Raw genomic sequence first — 20800 nt, 5'->3', positions numbered from 1 at the left:
TAGGCAAGGAAAATTATATGTCTAAAGCCAGCATGCAGGGTGCCTGGCTGGAGCCGTCAGTAGACCCGGTGACTCTTGATCTTGGAGTTGTAAGTTCCAGCCCCACGTTGGGTGTAGAAATTACTTAAAAATCAAACCTGTGATGCCACCATGCTAGATAGTAGGGGGATGTGATTATAATAGCTTATACTTACTGGCTGATGTAACAGCATAGCTACTATTTAATAATAACAGGTCATTGTATGACTGTATGAGCTTAAAAATGTCTTGTGTTGAGCGTGACAGTGTTCGCCATACTCCGCTTTTTCCCAGAGGGCACCTAGCTATAGATCTGGGGCCAGAGAAGAAAATCCCCCACAGTTTGGTACAAACTACACACATCCTCCTGACAGGAGGAAAACTGAAGGGTGATTTTTTGGACCTGCCTAGTTCTCGGTTTGACCAATTTGCATTCCTCCTTTTCATGCTTGTTTTTTTTCCTCGCATGTGTCTGGGCAGCAGCACTGGAAACCCCTGGTACCCAGGGCCAGGATGGGTCCCCTGAGCGCCTGATCCGATCCCTGGTGGGGGGCCCGACCGCAGAGCTCCTGCTGGGCTTGGAGCGGGTGCTATGCCGCGAGGGCGGCCCAGGGGGCGCTGTGAGGCCCCTCCTCAAGCTCCTCCAGCAGGAGACCCAGCCCTTCCTCCTGTTGCTGAGGACTCTGGACGCCCCGGGGCCCAACAAAACTCTGCTGCTGACTGCACTGAGGTGAGGGGGCCTGTTGGGGCACCTATGCATCAGAGGTGCGGGGAGCCGACAGACCGCAGGGACTTTGCTTGTTTCTCTCCTCTCACCAGGATCATGACCCGGCTGCTGGATCACCCTGAGGCAATGGTCCTCCCCTGGCACGAGGTCTTGGAGCCCTGCCTCAACTGTCTCAGTGGCCCTAGCAGTGACTCTGAGGTACCAGAGCCCTGGTGAGGGTGGGGGAGGGAAAGGCAGCTTCTGGGGCACCAGCTACCTTGTGAGGCTTTGGATGGCCAAGTGCAGCCTTTCTAGGTGGGTCTGAACAGGGAGAGGGGCGAGGAGGAAGTACTGTCCTCTAAGAGTCCTCAGAACTGGAGACTTTGAAGTATAAACCTTTTGGGTGCAGCTGGATTTTAGATTCTGGGTTTAGGAGAAGCCCACACTCACCAGTCCAAATGTTTCTCACTCTTCACACTTCTGGGTTTGTGCGTTGTGGACCGAGGCTCAGGCACCAAGGTGGCTTGTTGAGAGAGCTTCGGTCCGGCAGGAAGGAGCGTTGGAAGCTGTGCCCAGGCTCTGCCAGCTCGGGGGTCCCAGCACCCTACTGCTCTGTCCCAACCTTCTTGGGTACTCTCCTTTCCCTGTGCTTTCAACTTTCTCCCAAATCTCATCCACCGTGTTCTCTTTTCTAAAGCCCCCACCCCTTGTCCCTTCCGGGGCCCACCCTTTGTTTCCCATACGTTAATCCCTGTGGCTCTGGGCTCAGATCGTCCAGGAGCTGCTCTGCTTTCTGCATCGCCTGGCCTCAATGCATAAGGACTACGCTGTGGTTCTCTGCTGCCTGGGAGCCAAGGAGGCCCTCTCCAAAGTCCTGGACAAGCACTCGGCTCAGCTGCTGCTGGCCTGTGAGCTCCGGGACCTGGTGACAGAATGTGAGAAACATGCCCAGCTCTACAGCAACCTCACCTCCAGTATCCTGGCTGGCTGCATTCAGGTGAGGAGACTCGGGGGACCAGAGCTGAGGGAGAACATAAGCCAGAAGCAGGGGAAGAGGATTCACTGTGGGTCCCTGTTTGGCACAAGTGGCGGCAAATCTGGGCACGTGTTTCCCAGCTGTTACCCAATGATCGTCCTGTTCTGCCCAAATATGTGAAGAAGAGGGTTGAGTGTTTTTTGCCCCTTGGCTTGTTCTCCTTACATGTTTCTCTGTGTTCTTCATATTCTTCCCTCCTCCCCATGCCCCTTCTCTCTGCTCTTCTTGCTGCAGATGGTGCTGGGCCAGATCGAAGACCACAGACGGACCCATCAGCCCATCAACATCCCATTCTTTGACGTGTTCCTCAGGCATCTCTGCCAGGGTCTGTGCCCCCATCTGCTTTCTCCTGGCCTGCACCCTAGTATTTGTTCTCCCCATCCCTTGCCTATATTCCCTCTCAAGTGACCAGGCTGTGACGGCCACCCCTGCCCCCCATCCCCAGGCTCCAGTGTGGAGGTGAAGGAGGACAAGTGCTGGGAGAAGGTAGAGGTGTCCTCCAACCCTCACCGGGCCAGCAAGCTGACGGACCGCAACCCCAAGACCTACTGGGAGTCCAATGGTAGCACCGGCTCCCACTACATCACCTTGCACATGCACCGGGGCGTTCTTGTCAGGTAGGAACATGCCCACACACGCATGTGCTTGCACACACATGTATGCGTGGATATTTTGGGACACCCCAGTATACCTTCTCCAAGTGCCCATATACATGACTCCTCCTACCAGGGACAGATGTCACTGCCCTGTGCATGGTGTTGAGGGATATTGAGAACTTTCCTATTTACTGTTTCCATGGGTACTTGTTTAATGTACACTTTGTGTCAGGCACTAGGCCAGTCTGGGGCTCTGAGCACAGTAAGATATGGTACCCATCTTCAGGGAACTTGTGGTCTTGTAGGGGAGCTAGCTGGAAAATCAGTAAGAGTAAGAAAAAGTGACACAGACCCTGAGGTGAGAGAAGGCTTCCATAAGGAGGGGTTAAATGAACTGAGCTTTGAAATTAGCTATATAAAGATGTATAAAGAGAGGGCATTGGCTAGTCCAGGCAGAGGGACAGCATATGTGCAAAATGGAAGTAAGAAGCACAACAACATGTTTGGGGGAAGTTTAAGTGACTATGTTTGGCTGGAATGTAGGGTGTATGTCGTGAAATGGCAGGAGACAAAGCCAGAAAACTAGGCAGAGCCAGACCACAGAGAGTTTTGTGAGCTAAGAAGTTTGAGCTTTATTCTGAAACTGGGGGAGCCACTGAAGGATTTAAAGAAGAGAAGATTCCCTGCCTACCTCTCTGCCTACTTGTGATTTGTCTGTCAAATAAATAAATAAAATCTTAAAAAAAAAAAGATAAAGAAGAGAAGAGACAAAACTAGGTTTTTTTAAAAAAAGATTTATTTACTTATTTATTTATTTGACAGAGATCACAAGTAGGCAGAGAGGCAGGTGGGGGGGTGGGGGGGTGGGGAAGCAGGCTCCCTGCTGAGCAGAGAGCCCAATGCGGGCCTTGATCCCGGGACCCTGGGATCATGACCTGAGCTGAAGGCAGAGGCTTAACCCACTGGGCCACCCAGGCTCCCCTAGATTTTTTTATTAGTAGTATTTAGAAAAGTCACCCTTTGGGCACCTGGGTGACTCAGTCAGTTCAATGTCTGCCTTCAGCTCAGGTCATGGTCCCAGGGTCCTGGGATTAAGCCCTGTGTCGGGCTTCCTGCCTAGTGGGGACTCTGCTTCTCCCTCTGCCTCTCCTCTTGCTTGTGTTCTCTCTGTCAAATAAGTAAGTAAAATCTTTAAAAAAAAAAAAAATAAAGAGAAGTCACCCTGGCAATTATGGGAGTTTGGGTTGGAGGCCAGAGAGCTGGAAGGTTTATGTGTGGTCTCATTGAGAAATGAATGTCTTCAGTTAGGCAAAGGGAATGGGCCTTGCGACAGGGTGGTGGACTGACAGATCTCAAGGGCCAGAGTCTCCCAGATGAGCCATTGACAGAAAAGCCGTGAATGGGGGAAGTCACAGTGACAGAGCACTCTAGGGAGATGGCAGTTTTCTTCCGGAGAGGCATGTAGGAAGAGGGATAGGCTTCTGTGGACGGATTGATGGTTCCATTTACGCGTGTTGACTTTGAGGGGCCTGTGGAGTCTGACGTGGACGTGTGTGTTGGGTACATAGTGTGAGAGCTGAGAGGAGCTGTCTAGGGTAGAGATGTGGATTTGGAGTCATAAGGATATTAGTTTTGGGTTGAAACTATGGTTTTAAATAGTTACGTTAGGGGAAGGTAAGAGGAGAGCAGAGGCTTTGGGAAGACTGACACTTAAGGAGGCAGCAGAAGGACAGGAGTCTGAGGAGGAAGTGGTGGGGTGAAGTCATTTCGAAAAGCAGGGCCCCAGTTTTAACTGACTGTTTTCTCCTCTCCCAGGCAGCTGACTTTGCTCGTGGCCAGTGAGGACTCAAGCTACATGCCGGCCAGGGTGGTGGTGTTTGGGGGCGATAGTGCCAGCTCCATCAGCACTGAGCTCAACACGGTGGGGACCCTGGTGCCCCCCCCCCTTGATCTTGCTCCCCATCCTTCTGTCCCAGGACCTCTTTGGAAGGACCCAGTCCCTGGAGGATTCCCACATTCTTTCTCCCAGGCAGGCTTTGCCTCCTAAGCAGTGAGAGCGGGGTTCATGGAGGGGAGGGGAACACAGGTGACAAGTGTGTGTGACAAGTGCTTGTGCTTGGCAGCAAGCTGGTTAGGGGACCAAGCAGACTGGCACGGGTCTGTGGGCTCAGTGCATGAGTAAAGCGCACACACCATCACAGTAGTCCCTCCAACTGCACTGCCGGAGGTGGACAGTCCTCTCTCCTTTTCCCCTCCCCCATCAGGTCAATGTGATGCCGTCCGCCAGCCGGGTGGTCCTCCTGGAGAACCTGAACCGCTTCTGGCCTGTCATCCAGATCCGCATAAAGCGCTGCCAGCAGGTGGGGCGAGGGAGGGGGCTGGGCTGGGGACTATGTTAGCCCAGGGGTAGCACAGGGTGTTCACAGTGATGGTGTTCACAGTGATGGCGTCCCCCAGCGTGCGGGGGCCAGGCTCAGACCACGCATCTGCTGGGGGATGGCCCGGGAGCCTCTTGAGTTCCAGAGATGTGGGAATGTCTCATGGGCCTCCGGGGAACTCAGGGCATGAGACCTGGCTTTCTTTTGGTAGCACTTGGTGGCCGGGTGGCTTAGAAGGTAGATGAGTCTGCATGTTACAGGGCGGCATCGACACCCGGGTTCGAGGCGTGGAGGTTCTGGGCCCCAAGCCCACTTTCTGGCCACTTTTCCGGGAGCAGCTGTGTCGCCGGACATGTCTCTTCTATACCATTCGGGCACAAGCCTGGAGCCGGGACATAGCAGAGGACCGCAAGCGCCTCCTCCAGCTCTGTCCCCGGTGGGTGGCGCAGGCATGGGGCTGGGTTGGGGGGAAGAGAGGGTAATACACTAGGAGGACACTGTTAAGAAGGAGGTGGTGGGAGGGGTGCCTGGGTGGCTCAGTCGCATTGGACTCTTGGTTTTGCTTCGGGTCCTGAACTCACAGGCATAGGATTGAGCCCCGCATTGGTCTGTGCACTCAGAATGGAGTCTGCTTCAGATTCTTTCTCCCTCTCTCTCCCCCACTCACTGTTTCTCTCAAATAAATAAATAAATCCTTTTAAAAAAAAAGTAGGTGGTGGGAGACTTCTGCAGGTAAAGCAGCAGCTAGGACATGAGGGAAAGGGAAACACAGGTGGCAAGTGTGTGCTGGTGGCAGCAGGCTGGTTAGGGGACCGAGCACAACAAGAGTGGGAGCTGACCGCACTTGAGTAGAGGCCGCAGAGAAACCTGTGCCTTAAACCCTTGACCACACTCCTTATCCCCAGACTTAACAGGGTTCTGCGCCACGAGCAGAATTTTGCTGATCGCTTCCTGCCTGATGACGAGGCCGCCCAAGCACTGGGCAAGACCTGCTGGGAGGCCCTGGTCAGCCCCCTGGTGCAGAACATCACCTCCCCCGGTAACCACCCCGACCCCTGGCCCCACTAACCAGCCCCTCATAATGATTCCCAGGGATCACCTGAGTTAACGCTCTTGGCTCTCTTGGTCCCTGTCTTTATCCCTGAAGGCCTGTCACCTCAGTGTTCCTTTCCTTCCTGCCCCAGGGACTGCTCCCTGAGACTCTGGTATTTGAATCTTCTCCTCCACCCCACCCCCACCTGCTTAGCACCCCTCCAGACTCCAGCTGAAGTAAGCCCAGGGCCCGGCCACCTCTGACTTTTTTGTGTAATTGGGCCTTCTCTCTCCTCTTCCTGGGCTCTCTGTCCCCCTATTTCCCATCACCTGTTTCTGACCTGTCTTCTTTTAGATGCAGAGGGTGTGAGCTCCCTGGGCTGGCTGCTGGATCAGTACTTAGAGCAAAGGCAGAGCTCTCAGTACCCCCTGAGTCGAGCAGCACCCTTTGCCTCTCGAGTTCGTCGCCTTTGTCATTTGCTGGTACATGTGGAGCCCCCACCCGAGCCTTCTCCTGAGCCATCCACTCGACCCAGTAAGTCCCAGCAATGGCCTTTCGAGCTAAGAAACTGGACAGTGGTGGTGCCTGGCTCCTCCCCATCTTGGATCTTGCTCTCCCCGAGTACTCTGCTCTGAGCCTTTCCAGGGGTCAGTACCCTAGACCCCTGATTCACTCCAGGGCTGATACAGAGCCGCTTCCCTCGCCCTCTGTCTCCACAGTCAGCAAGAACAGTAAGGCCCAGGACCGGAGCCCCGGGCCCTCAGCAGCCCTTCCCAGCAGCAGCCTGAGGAACATAACGCAGTGCTGGCTGAGCGTGGTGCAGGGGCAGGTGAGAGCAAGAAAGCTGCGGTCTGAGACGGGGCCACAGCCAGCCTGTGGCATCTGCTGGTCCTTCTTCTCCCTTTTCAGGTCAGCAGGTTCCTGGCTGCAGCCTGGAGGGCCCCCGACTTCGTGCCTCGATACTGTAAGCTCTATGAGCATTTGCAGAGAGCAGGCTTGGAGCTCTTTGGGCCTCGGGCAGCCTTCACGGTGGCTCTGCGCAGTGGCTTCTCGGGCGCCTTGCTCCAGCAGTCCTTTCTCACCGCTGCCCATGTGAGTACCCCCAGCCTCTCAGTCGCCAGGTCAGCCGGTGCACGCTCGCCTCTTTCTCTGCCTCTCACTCTTCTCACCACCCCCTCTCCTGCTCCATGCCCTCTTCATGCTTGGCCGGTGCCCTTTCCATTGCCCCCAGATAAGTGAGCAGTTTGCCAGGCACATCGACCAGCAGATCCAGGGCGGCCTGGTTGGCGGAGCCCCGGGAGTGGAAATGCTGGGGCGGCTTCAGCGGCACCTGGAGCCCATCATGGTCCTTTCTGGCCTGGAGCTGGCTACTACTTTTGAGCACTTCTACCAGTGAGTGCAGGTTCTAAGAGGTAGGGGAAGAGAGGGGTAGAGTCTAGAGAGGGTGAAGATTTGAGGTGTGGTGGGAAGAGGTGGGAGGAGGCAGTGGAGAGGAGAGATTACGATACAGATATGGGTGGGACAGGGGTGAAAAGGAAGCAGGGAGGGAGGGGGGAGGCAGGGTCTGTGACCCAGGCCTGCTGCAACAGAGGAACCTACGTTCTGGATGGGGTGGCAGGACCCCTGGCCTAGTGAGCGGCTAACTGAGGCTCGGCCCACTCTGCGTGTGCTGCAGGCACTACATGGCCGACCGTCTCCTGAGCGTGGGCTCGAGCTGGCTGGAGGGGGCTGTGCTGGAGCAGATTGGCCTCTGCTTCCCCAACCGCCTCCCCCAGCAGATGCTGCGCAGCCTGAGCACGTCTGAGGAGCTGCAGCGCCAGTTCCACCTCTTCCAGCTCCAGCGGCTCGATCAGCAGCTCTTGGAGCAGGAGAATGAGGAGGAACAGGGCCTGGAAGAAGAGGAGGTAAGAGCAAGGGAAACGAGTGGGAGAATAGGAGAGCAAAAGACTAGACCAAAGAAGGGAGCCCAAGAGCCCTTGAAATCCTTCTGTCTCTCAGGAGGAAGCAGAGGAAGAGGAGGCTGAGAAAGAACTATTTATCGAAGATTCAAGTCCAACAGTTTCCATACTGGTCCTGTCACCACGCTGCTGGCCGGTCTCCCCACTCTGCTACCTGTACCATCCCAGAAAGTGCCTTCCCACTGAATTCTGTGATGCCCTTGACCGCTTCTCCAATTTCTACAGCCAGAGTGAGGAGATAGGGACAGGCAATTGGGGTGAGATTCGGGGTGGCAGGAGAGAAAGAGGAGAGGAGCTGTGGACAGGAATATGTAGATATGAAGAAAAGTGGTCTCTTGAGACAGCAGTCTCCTAGGAAAGGGTGGAAAAGGTGGGTTAGATCTTTCTTAGTGTCTCTCATCATTGCCTACACTTTTGTATGAATTTGTTCCATTTTTCTTTTCCTAACTTCAAGTTGCATGCTTACTTAATTTTTACCCTTTGAGTCTTCTTTCCAAGTAAAAATGTTTAAGGCTATTCATTTTCTTCTCAACATTGCTTTAGCTGCATTCAGTTTCAATTTGCTTTGTTTTGTTTAGATTTGTTTTTCTTGTGGAATAGTTTTCAGTAAAGTACACAAGTCTTCATTATGACTTAATGAATTTTATAGACACATATACTCCCATAACCACCCCCAGGGCATTTCCAGCACCCCAGAAGATTTCCTGCTTCATGTCCCTTTAATAGTTAGTATCTTCTTCCAAGAGAAACCATTCTTCTTCCTTTTATCACCAGGGATTCTTGCCTGTATTTGAACATCATATAAACAGAATAATAAGGTGTATATTCTGCTGTGTCCAGTTTCTTTCAGTGGGTGTAATGTCTGTGAGCGCTATCCAGGTTGTTGTATCATTGCTCTGTTTTTTTGTATTGTGGATTCCTTTCCATTGTATGAATATATTTACCCTTTCTGCTATTGATGGACATTTGGGATGTTGCCTAAGTTTTTTATTATGCTGTGTATGAGTATTTAGTATTTTTTAGTTCTACTTTGACATGTTACTTTTTTAGAAGTATATTTTAAAATTCCCAAGCCAGTTTTTCTTCGTTTAGTTGTCTTTTTGTTTTAGATTTCAACCCTCGTTCCATTGTGGCTAAAGAACATGGTTTCTTTGATTCTGAATCTTTGCAGTGTCCTGAGACTTCCTTTATGGCCTAGCAGAAGGTCAGATATTCTAAGTGTTCCGTGTGTGATTAGGAAGAATGTGTATTCTTCAGCTGCCAGTTAAAGGCTTCTACACATTCCACCATATTGACTTTGTTCATTGTATTCTTCAAATCTGCTGTCACCTTACTCATTTTTGTCTGCTTGATCTACTACTGGGAGAGGTGTATTGAGATCTGTCATTATGGTAGTGAATTTTTATTTTTTATTTTTTTTAAAGATTTTATTTATTAGTTGAGAGAGAGAGAGAGCATGGGGGAGGGGTCTGAGGGAGAAGCAGACTCCCTGCGGAGCAGGGAGTCTGATGCGGGACTTGATCCTAGGACTCCAGGATCATGACCTGAGCCAAAGGCAGTTGATTAACCAACTGAGCCACTTAGGTGCCCCAATAGTGAATTTTTAAACTTTTTATCAGGTCAGCTTTGCTTTATATATATATATTTTTTAAAGGTTTTATTTATTTATTTGACAGACAGAGATTACAAGTAGGCAGAGAGGCAGTCAGAGAGAGGAGGAAGCAGGCTCCCTGCTGAGCAGAGAGCCCGATGTGGGGCTTGATCCCAGCACCCAGGGATCATGACCCGAGCCAAAGGCAGAGGCTTTAACCCACTGAGCCACCCAGGCGCCCCTGCTTTATATATTTTTTGACTATGTTATTAGATAAAGGTTTAGGAGTGCCTGGTGGGTGGCTCAGTTGATTAAAGGTCCAAACTCTTGATTTTTGGCTTAGGTCATGTTCTCAGGGTCATGAGATCAAGCCACTCCTTGGGCTCTGTGCTGGGCACAGAGTCTGCTTAAGATTCTCTCTCTCCCTCTGCCCCTCATCCCCTGCACTTTCTCTCTCTCTAAAAATTAAAGTTTAGATAGAGGCGCCTGGATGGCTCAGTCAGTTAGGCATCCACCTCTTGGTTTTGGCTTAAGTCATGATCTTGGGGTCATGGGATCAAGCCTTGTGTTGGGCTTCGTGCTCATGGGGCAGTCTGCTTGTCCCTCTCCTTCTGCTCCTCCCCCCCCACCCTACTCTCTCTCTCTCAAGTAAATAAATAAAATCTTTTTAAGAAATAAAATAAAGTTTAAAGTCATTTAACAGTGCTGTCCAGTAGAACTTTCTACAGTAATGGGAAAGTTATTTTCTGCACCCTTCAGTTATGATGGCCATTTGTAGCTACTGAAATGTGACTAGTTTGGCTGAGGAATTGAGTGTTTAATTTTATTTACTTTAACCCATTTAAATAGCCACATGTAGCTACCATAATGGACTATGCAGGTTTAAAATCTTTTTTTTTAAAGATTTTATTTATTTATTTGACAGAGATCACAAGTAGGCAGAGAGGCAGGCAGAGAGAGAGAGGGTGGGGGGGAAGCAGGCTCCCCTCTGAGCAGAGAGCCCCATGCAGGGCTCCATCCCAGGACCCTGGGATCCCATCCCAAGACCCTGGGCTCCCATCCCAAGCTGAAGGCAGAGGCTTTAACCCACTGAGCCGCCCAGGTGCCCCTGCAGGTTTAAAATCTTAAGTTAATTAAACTTTATTATTATGAAATGACCTTCTTTCTTTCTAGTAAAGGTTTTTCTCTCAAAGTCTATTTTTATCTGGTGTTAATAATATACCAGCTTTCTTTGGTTAGGGTTTTTCCAGAATATCTTTCTATCCTTTTGCCGTGTCAGGGGAGAATGGTAATTATGTTTCTTTTATGTGGTGAAAGATGAATTACATAAAATTTGCCATTTGAACCAATTTTTTTTTTTAAGATTTTATTTATTTATTTGACAGACAGAGATCACAAGTAGGCAGAGAGGCAGGCAGAGAGAAAGAGAGAGGAGGAAGCAGGCTCCCTGCGGAGCAGAGAGCCCGATGTGGGGCTCGATGCGGGGTTCGATCCCAGGACCCTGGGATCATGACCTGAGCCGAAGGCAGAGGCTTTAACCCACTGAGCCACCCAGGCGCCCCCATTTGAACCAATTTTTAAAGGTTTTATTTTTAAGTAATCTCTACACCCAGTGTGGGGCTCGAGTTTAAGAGTCATATGCTCCACTGGCTGAGCCTGCCAGGTGCCCCCTCCATTTTAACCATTTTAGGTGAACAATTCAGTTATCCTTTTACTTAAAAATTTTTAACTTGGAAATAATTTCAAATTTACAGAAAAATGGTAAGAATAATACAAAAATACTCACTCTTTTTTTAAAAATAAGACTTTATTTGAGAGAGAGAGAGAGCGAGAGAGAGCGCATGAGATGGGTGGGGGCAGAGGGAGGTAGAGGGAGAGGGAGGAGCTGACGCCCGCTGAGCAGGGAGCCTGAGATGGTGACCTGAGCTGAAGGCAGACACTTAACCGACTGAGCCACCCATCACGTGAGAACACTCACGTACTCTTTATCCAAGTTTACCTTTTGCTAACATTTTGCCCCATTTGCTTTTATCATTTGCTCTTTGTGTGTATATACATTTGTAAAATGTATATTTACACACACACACGAACACACACACATTTTCTCCGCCAAACCACTGACAGTAAATTGCATATATACTGGCCCTTTGCCTCTAAATACTTGAATATAGATTTCCTAAGAATCATGGTGCTCTCTTACATAATAGTTAATTTATCAGTTTCAAAAATTTAAAATTTAACATTGGTGTAATACTTTATTTTCCACGTTCTAATTTTGTCAGAATTTTTTATTTAATTATTTTTTAGTCCAGGACAGCGTCCAGTCTGGAACCATCTATTATGTGTAGTTGTCATGACTTTAGTGTCTGTAACATGAAACAATACCTTAGCCTTTTTTTTTTTTTGTCTTTTACAACATTGACACCCTTGGAAGTGTAGCCATTTAAATTTTTCTAAATGTTTTTCATTTTAAATTTGTATATTTCCTCATAATTAGATTCAGGTGATGCATTCCGGGCCAAAATCCTAAGTAAGTGACATTATGTCCTCTGTGTGTTTCATTTGGAAGCATGCAATTTCCATCTGCTGCTTTTTGTAATGTGGATTTGACAACCTGATGAAGAGGTGGGTTGACTCCCCACTGTATAGTTAATATTTTCCCCTTGCCACTACTAATAAGCAATCTGTTGGCGAGATACTTCCAAAGCCATGGCTATATTCTGCTGTCATCAGAATATCTCCCAGTATCATTTACTTTTAAGTTTGCCATAATCTTATTTTAGGCAGGTGTCTTGTAAATACCTAGAATTTGTTTTTTATTCAACACTCTCTCCTTTGAGTTGTCAATTTTAGTGTGTTTATAATTTTTGCGAGTAATGATATATTTGGCTTCTGTTGCTAAGCTCGTACATTTTATTTATTTTTATTTTTTTAAAATAAAAAATAAGATCTTTTTAAAAGATCTTATTTGTTTATTTGACACAGAGAGAGAGAGATCACAAATAGGCAGAGAGACAGGCAGAGAGAGGAGGGGAAGCAGGCTCCCTGCTGAGGACCCTGGGATCATGACCTGAGCTGAGGCAGAGGCCCAGCCAACACACTGAGCCACCCAGGTGCCTCTAAGCTCTTACATCTTAGTTTACTTTTCTTATAATTTTAAATTTTAGATATTTTATATACACAAAAGAATATAGTTAAAAGAAGAATAATAAATTGAACACATTTATAGATACATTTCTACCTTGGATTTTTGTGCATTTTTTTAAATTCCTTTTTTTTTTTTGTCTCTACCAGTTTTGGAAGTCACATATTCTGTTTCTGTAGTTGATTACCCTTATGTTTGTAACCTGTATGTTTGACTTGTTAATATCATTCCCCAAACTTCCCAAGCAATAAAAGGACCATAGAAAATCTTTTTTTAAAGATTTAGTTATGGGGTGCCTGGGTGGCTCAGTGGGTTAAAGCCTCTGCCTTCGGCTCAGGTCATGATCCCAGGGTCCTGGGATTGAGCCCCACATTGGGCTCTCTGCTCAGCAGGGAGCCTGCTTCCCTTCCTCTCTCTCTGCCTGACTCTCTGCCTACTTGTGATCTCTGTCGGTCAAATAAATAAATAAAATCTTAAAAATAAATAATAAACTTCTCTTACTAAAAAATAAATAAATAAATTAAATAAAGATTTAGTTATTTGTTTGAGAGAGAGAGGGGGAGAATAGAGAGGGAGAGTGAGAGGAAGAAGCAGACCCCCACTGAGCAGAAAGCCAGATGTGGGATTTGATCCCAGCACCCTGGGATCATGCCCTGAGCCGGAGGAAGACGCTTAACCAACTGAGCCACCCAGGCGCCCCAGGGCCATAGAAAATCTTAACTGCAACTCTCACTCCCATCTTAATTGTTACTGTTGTTTGATATTTTAGGGCAATCTTTTTTTTCCTGCCTCCCAAAGAGTCATTATTATCACTGTCTTACTCGGTTGGTGTTTAGATTTGCTATTATACTAGTTGCTTCTATAACTAATCCTTTTGCATCTTGATCCTTCTTTCTGAGTTCTGTCTCCTTCCCTAAGTATATCCTTTTTTTTTTTTAATTTTCTTTTTAGTTTTTAAAGATTTTATTTACTTATTTGTCAGAGAGAGAGAGTGTGCACAAGCAGGCAGAGTGGCAGGCAGAGGCAGAGGGGGAAGCAGGCTCCCCACTGAGCAAGGAGCCTGATGCGGACTCGATCCCAGGACCCTAGGATCATGACCTGAGCTGAAGGCAGATGCTTAATCAACTGAGCCACCCAGGTATCCCCTCCTAAGTATATCCTTTAAAAGTCTCTTCATTGAGGGAGTATTGGTGAAAAACTTTTATCAGTTTTTGAGAATGGCTTACCTTCACCCTCATTTAAAATTTTTTTTATTATGGCAAATTTCAGACATACGCAAAAGTAGACAATGTGGGGCACTTGGGTAGCTCAGTCAACTGAGCATCTGTCTTTGGCTCAGGTCATGATCCCTGGGTTCTGGTATTGAGCCCTCCATCGGGCTCCCTGCTCACTGGGAATCTGTCTCCCCTTCCTTCTGTGTGTGCTCTCTCTTCCTCTCTCTCTCAAATAAATAAATAAATCCTTTTTAAAAAAGTAGACAGAATAAATTCCAGTGTACATGTGGGTCAATTCACGGCCAATCTCATTTCTTCTGTACCCCCCACCCACTTTTTTTTTTTTTTTAAGATTTTATTTATTTATCTGACAGACAGAGATCACAAGTAGGCAGAGAGGCAGGCAGAGAGAGAGGAAGGGAAGCAGGCTCCCTGCTGAGCAGAGAACCCAATGCAGGACTCGATCCCAGGACCCTGGGATCATGACCTGAGCCGAAGGCAGCACCTTAACCCACTGAGCCACCCAGGCACCCACCCCCCACCCACTTTCCCCAGTTCTCAAATTTAAAAGATTAAGGATTCTGGTTTTGTTTTGTTTTTTTAATATTTTATTTATTTAACAGAGACAGAGATCACAAGTAGGCAGAGAGGCTGGCAGTTGGGGGGAAGCAGGCTCCCTGCTAAGCAGAGAGCCCGATGCGAGGCTCAATCCCAGGACCCTGAGATCGTAACCTGAGCTGAAGGCAGAGGCTTAACCCACTGAGCCACCCAGGTGCCCCAAGGATTCTGTTTTTAAAAGCAAGGGCACTATAGTGATCAAACTTTGAGAAATTAATAACAGTTCCTAATATCAGACAGTAAAGTGTCCATATTTCCCCCCTTTGCCTCAAGTTTTCAAAATGAGTTGTTAATTGGGGATCTACACCAAGCCCACACCTTCATTTGATCGAGCTCTTACCTTTCATCTCCAGTAATCTATAGATCCTGCCTTCCTTTTTTGCTCCCTTGCAATTGTCTATAGAGGAAACTAGATTGTTTGCCACACAGAGTCATCCACAGGGTGGATTTTGCTACGTATCCACGTGATGTCCTCTGGCCTGTTCCTCTGTCTCTTTCATTTCTGGAAAACAGATATTTAGATATAGACGTTGATTCCAATTTGGGTGTGATTTCTGGGGCAAGAGCGTTTCATAGGTGGTAGCGTGTCCTTTTACCTGTCTCTGGGATGTTTTAAGATGGATCAGTGGGTTTCAGTGTTGCAAGTCTGATCTGCACATTATGTATGGTTTCCTGTCAACTTCTCACAAGGCGGTCACTGGTTGCCATTGCTCAGCTGTCATTTCATTAGGGTTTACGGATTGCACCATTCTGGTTTTGTTGTATTAGGTTAAATGTTTTCTCTCAACTTTCTGGTTACCCTGAAGTATGGTTTATATAGGAAAGGCTTGATTCTCTCCTCCTCCCCCTTACTCTGAACCAGTTTTCAAAATAATGTGTTGGTTCCTCTAGCATCCTCCGAAGAGATAGCCAGTGTGGTTTTTTAAAAGAAATATGTCATGATGAACTCATGAATTTTAAAATATTTCATATGTTTCAGTCCAGCACAGGTATTATTTTCTTGATGCTCACACTGCCCCATCTTTGGCCAGAGAGCACCTCTCAGACTCTCTCCTTTTGATACTGTCCAGCTTTGACAGCATCCTTGCTTTCTAGTAAGAGTGGATATCCAGGCTCATCTTGCCTGAGCTGTAACACAGCAGGAGGAAGAGACGCAGCCTAGTGGGTCTTTATAAACTGTCAGCTCCTTGAGGGCAAAAGCCAGGTCTCTTCTCTCGTGTTTTTCGTGGAGCCTGCCTGGTGTGGGGCGAAGCACAGGGTGGGCTCCCAGATTACCTGTGGCTCGCCAGGGAGGCAGGCACAGAGGAGTCTGAGCTCTGGAAGCTTGACAGGTTACTTCTGTTGGGGGCCCTCCTCCCCACAGAGATCAGCAGGAGCGAAACTTGACTAATGGTACACCCTGGCCTCAGCCTCTAACCCCCTCGTTTCCCCTGCTCTTTGTCTCTACTCTTCCGTGCTTTCCCAGGTCAGAATCATCCAGTCCTGGACATGGGACCACATCGGCGGCTGCAGTGGACGTGGCTGGGAAAGGCCGAGCTGCAGTTTGGGGACCAGACCCTGCATGTGTCCACTGTGCAGATGTGGCTGCTGTTGTATTTCAATCAGACAGAGGTGCCTCAGCTTCTCGGCCTCTGTCTTCTCTTCCCCCTGTCTGCCACTGTTCTAAACTCTGCCCCTTCTTCCCGCCTTCCCCCTCTTATTTTCCTTTCCTCTGACTCTCTACTCCTGACCGCCCCTGTTTCTCCTCACCAGGAGGTGTCTGTAGAGACCCTGCTGAAGAATTCTGACCTCACTCCAGAGCTGCTGCTCCAGGCACTTCTGCCGCTCACCTCAGACAGTGGCCCTTTGACCCTGCACGAGGGTCAGGGCTTTCCACCCAGGGGTAGGTCAACAGGGGCTGGGCTTTGCCGCTGCTCCTAGGGGATGGGGCACTCATGGTGGGCATGTGGTAGGGAAAGATCTGGGGTCCCCTTTGCTGCCACTCACCTCTCCCTTCCCCGCCTCGGGTACTGACTGGGAGTGAGTTCCAGGTGTGCTGCGGCTTCGGACGCCTGGGCCCCAGCGCTGTGGGGAGGCCCTGTGGTTGATACCGTCCCAGAAGTACTTGAACGTCGAGAAGGATGAGGGCCGAACTCTGGAACAGAAGAGGAATCTCTTGAGCTGTCTTCTTGTCCATATTCTCAAAGCCCATGGGGAAAAGGGCCTCCATATTGATCAGCTGGTTTGTCTGGTAGGCAGAGGGGACCGTGAAGTTAGGGGACAGAGAGAGTCAGGCTCAGGGTTGAGGCTTAGAGCCAGGGATCATCACAAGGGAAGGTAAACTCTCTCAGTATGAGAACTCTAGGGTGACATTTGCATCTGGGTTTTCTCTTCCTGACAGAGCACTTAGCGAGACAAAAGGTAGAGATGAGACATGAGTGTTCACCATGTGCCAGGCCCTCTTCCAAGAGTTTGTGTGATTAAGTCATTTAATCTGCGCAGCAGTCTTATGGAATAAGTGTTGGTGGCGGTATTAGTTTTATCATTTACTATTATTCCCATTTGACAGAGAAGAAAAGTGAGGCCTGACAGTAACACATCCATAGTCACGCAGCTAGTAAGTGGAAGAGCCGAGCATCGAACCCAGGCAGGCTGGCTCCTCTAGGTAAAAGTAGCCTGCCTGTTTCCTCTTGTCCCATCCAGGTGCTGGAAGCCTGGCAGAAGGGTCCAAACCCCCCCGGAAGCCTGGGCCACACCGTTGCAGGAGGCGTGGCCTGTACTAGTACAGATGTCCTTTCTTGCATCCTGCATCTCCTGGGCCAGGGCTATGTGGAACGGCGTGACGACCGGCCCCAGATCCTGACGTATGCCACGCCAGAGCCTACGGGGCCTTGCCAGGGTCAGGCAGAGGTCCCCTTCTGTGGCAGCCAGACCACCAAGACCTCCAAGCCTAGGTAGCTGTTCTCAGTCCCGTTCCCCAGCTGCAAGGGCTTCAAGCCAGTAGGGAGGGATGGGCTCCCAGGACAGATGGCGCTGTCCGGAGGAGGTTTAGTGCCAAAGTCAGGCTCTTTGGTGGAAAGATGCTTGATTTCTTTGTCTTACCCCGTTTTTCCTGCCTCTGTTGTTTCTCCACTTTGCCAGTCCTCATTTCCTTGTCAGCACTGTCATTTCCTTCCTGATCAGGGGCCTTGCTGTTCCCATCCCCCAGGAGCCAGCCCTTAGGCAAGGGACCCAAACACAAGCTCCTGTATGGATGTCTTTCATTCTAAGCAAAAATGGAATATCATACAGATACGTATTGAGTGCTGATGACTCACTCAGCTCCGTGAAATGTACAAACTAGTTTTCAAGAAGCCCGTTCCAAGAGGAGTTTGCTGTCGGATCCCCCTAATTAGCTGGCACCCCTAAAGCTTGTCCCATCACATCCTGTTCACCACAGGTTGTTTCGGCACTGCTTTTATGCCTATCCTCTGCACCGTGTGTAAAGTGAGTTTTCTAGAGGAGTCACTTGCATACACACCACAGGGATCCCATTAAAAGGCAGATCCCGATTCAGTAGAGCTCCCTGTGACATGCAGGCTGCTGGTCCTTGGCCCATACTTGGAGAAGTAAGGCTGTAGACACTGGTTTCTCACCAGATGGATTGCAGGTGTTTGGGGTGGGGTTTACAGTGGGATCATCCCATCCACTGTGGGGATCCCGTCCACACCTAGCATCCTGATGCCTGCCCACCAGATTCCTGGAATGCCCGAATCACTGTGACAGCCAGCCTCAGCCCTCACTTACAGATGCTTCTATGGAGAGCCACGCTCTGACAGTGGGTCTGGGTGGTCGTCCTGAGGCTGGTTAAGCATGTACAAGCAGGGGTGCACAAGTGAGGAGCTGAGGGCTGGGGGAGGGTGGGTTTCATTTAGTAGATGAGCAGGGCAGGGAGACTGATGGCTGCCTCTTCTCTCCCCTCAAGCCCAGAAGCCGTAGCTGCGCTGGCATCTCTCCAGCTGCCTGCAGGCCGCACCATGAGCCCCCAGGAGGTCGAAGGGTTGATGGAGCAGACCGTACGGCAGGTGCAAGAGACGCTGAACCTAGAGCCAGATGTGGCTCAGCATCTTTTGGCTCATTCCCACTGGGGTGCTGAACAGCTGCTGCAGAGCTACAGTGATAACCCTGAGCCCCTGTTGCTGGCGGCTGGGCTGTGCGTACCCCAGGCCCAGGGCGCCCCTGCACGCCCTGACCACTGCCCTGTGTGTGTCAGCCCGCTGGAGCCTGATGACGACTTGCCCTCCCTGTGCTGCAGGCACTACTGCTGTAAGGTGAGGCCCCGCCTGCTTCTCGGTGGCCCCTGGTTTTCCACCTCTAGCACAGTTCCTAGGCAGCTCCGGTGTTCTGCCCCAGCACTGCCATCTCCTAGCTGGGGCAGTGTTGGACAGCCCACTTAGTCCCTCTCATACTGGTTTTGTCATCTGTAAGTGGTGCCTCAGCCTCAACACTTGGAAGGGGAAGGGTGGTTGTCGGGGTCCAGCGATAGGGATCCGTGGCTGTAAAGCTTTGCTGCATATTAGAATCACTGGGAGCTTTTACAAATCCTCATGCTTGGGGCGCCTGGGTGACTCAGTCAGTTGAGCATCCGACTCTTGATTTTGGCTCAGATCATGATCTCAGGGTTGTGAGATCAAGTCCCGCATTGGGCTCCATGCTGGGCATGGAGCCTGCTTGGGATTCTCTCCCTGCCCTTTCCCCCTGACCCTTAAAAAAAAAAAAAAGAATCCTCATGCTCAAACTATAACCCAGACCAGTTAAATCAGAATCTTGAGGTGAAACCCAAGCATCTGTAGTTCTATTTTATTTTACTTTTTTACATTTTTTAATTTTTTACTTTATTTTTTTAAAGAATTTATTTATTTATTTATTTATTTGAGACAGTGGGGGGCAGGGACCAAGCAGACTCTGTGCTGACCACAGAGCTCAACACAAGGCTCAATCCCATGACCCTGAGATCATGACCTGAGCTGACATCAAGAATTGGATGCTTAACCAATTGAAACACGCAGGTGTCCCTAGACATCTAGAGGGTTTTTTTTTTTTTAAGATGTTATTTATTTATTTGACAGACAGAGATCACAAGTAGGCAGAGAGGCAGGCAGAGAGAGAAGGGGAAGCAGGCTCCCTGTTGAGCAGGGAGCCTGATGTGGGGCTCCATCCCAGGACCCTGGGATCATGACCTGAGCCAAAGGCAGAGGCTTAACCTGCTGAGCCACCCAGGTGCCCCACATCTCGAGTTTTAAAAAATGCAGGTGATTCCAGTGTTCAGCCGAGTTTGAGAACAATAGGTAGATAGATGATGCACACATGTAAACTGTACATCAAGGTGCTTCATAAATGAGATGTGTTAGTAAATTGGTGATGACCGTAGGTTTATGGTTTCCTGATCACCAAGTCTGTTTATCACAGAACATCAGCACTTACCGTATATTCTCATTGAACATAAAAATGAAAGAAATGGTGTAAACCAGAGAACAGCATGGAAGTAGGGGGAATTACTGGAAGCCAGGTGTTGCCACTGTGAAGCAGAGCAGAGAAGGCTGTAGATGGGGAGTGAGTGGTGCTCAGTGCTGGGGAGGAGGGGTCGAGGTGAAGGGAGCTGGGGTGCTGAGTGTCGTATGTTCCCTGCCTCACAGCTCTTAGAACTGATGCTAAGCCCAAATACCTCAACTTAACAGGATGAGGATGCTTGTTGCCATGAATCTAGCTGCTCTGCCACCAGCGTCCCCACAGGGGTGGGTGATCTGGGACATGCGTGCTGGCAGGCGTGTATACGGGTACTTTTTTGTCCTTCCTTTTTCTCGGCTTCATTATTCTTCTCACACCTTTGCCTATGCTCCCTTTCTCCAGGTTCTTAATTATTTCCTTTCTGCTTTCACTTTATTGTTCAATTAATATTTGTCACGAACTCACTGTATGCACAGCACTGGGTGCTGTGTGAGGGGGTGGGGAAATGCAAGCAAGAAATGACCCAAGAGCTAATAATACAAGCAGCTAATACTTACGGGGGACATGTTCTGGGACATTCCAATGTCATACATGCATTATCTTGCTTAATTTCCATGGTAGTCGTGTGAGGTAGGTATTTTTGCTGGAGATAGATGGAGGCGCCCGGAAGAGAGGTCACCTGCTCAAGGTCAGGATTCGGACTTGGGTGGTCTTGCTCCAGGGCCCTCCCTCACACTTTCATGACAAGTGCAGGAAGGAAATACAACTGGGTCACGTCACAAGAAGTGACTGAGTTGAGGAGTGGGGGAGGGGCCAGTCAGGGACTTCAGATTGGGGATGTCAGGGAAGGCCATCCTGAGGAGGGGACTATCTAAGGGAAGAATATGGCAGACAGAGGGGACAGCCAATGCGAAGAAGCTGAGCCTGGTAGCTAAAGCACGGTGTTGTGGTGGGACAGCCAAAGGAGAGATTTCGGAGGGAGATGGGGGCCCAGTTGTGTTGGGATCGGCAGACAGTGGGCTTGACTTTACAGAAGGCCAC

At 49.3% G+C, this 20800-nt stretch overlaps 1 protein-coding gene across 2 annotated transcripts in view; it reads left to right on the top strand.

The window, feature by feature from the left end:
• The window catches only part of LOC111147889 (cullin 9), a 38258-nt gene that overhangs the window by 11462 nt on the left and 5996 nt on the right, over nucleotides 1-20800 (top strand). Inside the window, exons 11-30 of one of the 2 annotated variants that reach the window (XM_022504154.1) lie at nucleotides 502-748; nucleotides 838-943; nucleotides 1494-1721; nucleotides 1995-2085; nucleotides 2206-2377; nucleotides 4172-4277; nucleotides 4621-4716; nucleotides 4995-5170; nucleotides 5640-5773; nucleotides 6122-6301; nucleotides 6487-6596; nucleotides 6677-6859; nucleotides 6999-7159; nucleotides 7443-7671; nucleotides 7766-7955; nucleotides 15759-15904; nucleotides 16046-16175; nucleotides 16324-16523; nucleotides 16976-17226; nucleotides 18237-18582. In XM_022504154.1, the coding sequence (XP_022359862.1) occupies nucleotides 502-748; nucleotides 838-943; nucleotides 1494-1721; nucleotides 1995-2085; nucleotides 2206-2377; nucleotides 4172-4277; nucleotides 4621-4716; nucleotides 4995-5170; nucleotides 5640-5773; nucleotides 6122-6301; nucleotides 6487-6596; nucleotides 6677-6859; nucleotides 6999-7159; nucleotides 7443-7671; nucleotides 7766-7955; nucleotides 15759-15904; nucleotides 16046-16175; nucleotides 16324-16523; nucleotides 16976-17226; nucleotides 18237-18582 (3482 nt within the window). Of the gene's footprint in view, nucleotides 1-498; nucleotides 749-837; nucleotides 944-1493; nucleotides 1722-1994; nucleotides 2086-2205; nucleotides 2378-4171; nucleotides 4278-4620; nucleotides 4717-4994; nucleotides 5171-5639; nucleotides 5774-6121; nucleotides 6302-6486; nucleotides 6597-6676; nucleotides 6860-6998; nucleotides 7160-7442; nucleotides 7672-7765; nucleotides 7956-15758; nucleotides 15905-16045; nucleotides 16176-16323; nucleotides 16524-16975; nucleotides 17227-18236; nucleotides 18583-20800 lie in introns of both variants that reach the window. The other variant, XM_022504153.1, reaches the window with a different exon arrangement.

This window comes from Enhydra lutris, unplaced genomic scaffold (assembly GCF_002288905.1).
Source record: "Enhydra lutris kenyoni isolate GAN:26980312 unplaced genomic scaffold, ASM228890v2 scaffoldscaffold17, whole genome shotgun sequence".
NCBI classification, from domain to species: Eukaryota; Metazoa; Chordata; class Mammalia; order Carnivora; family Mustelidae; genus Enhydra; species Enhydra lutris.
Note: the sequence above shows the minus strand (reverse complement) of the source record. Positions and strands in the feature narration are given on the sequence as shown.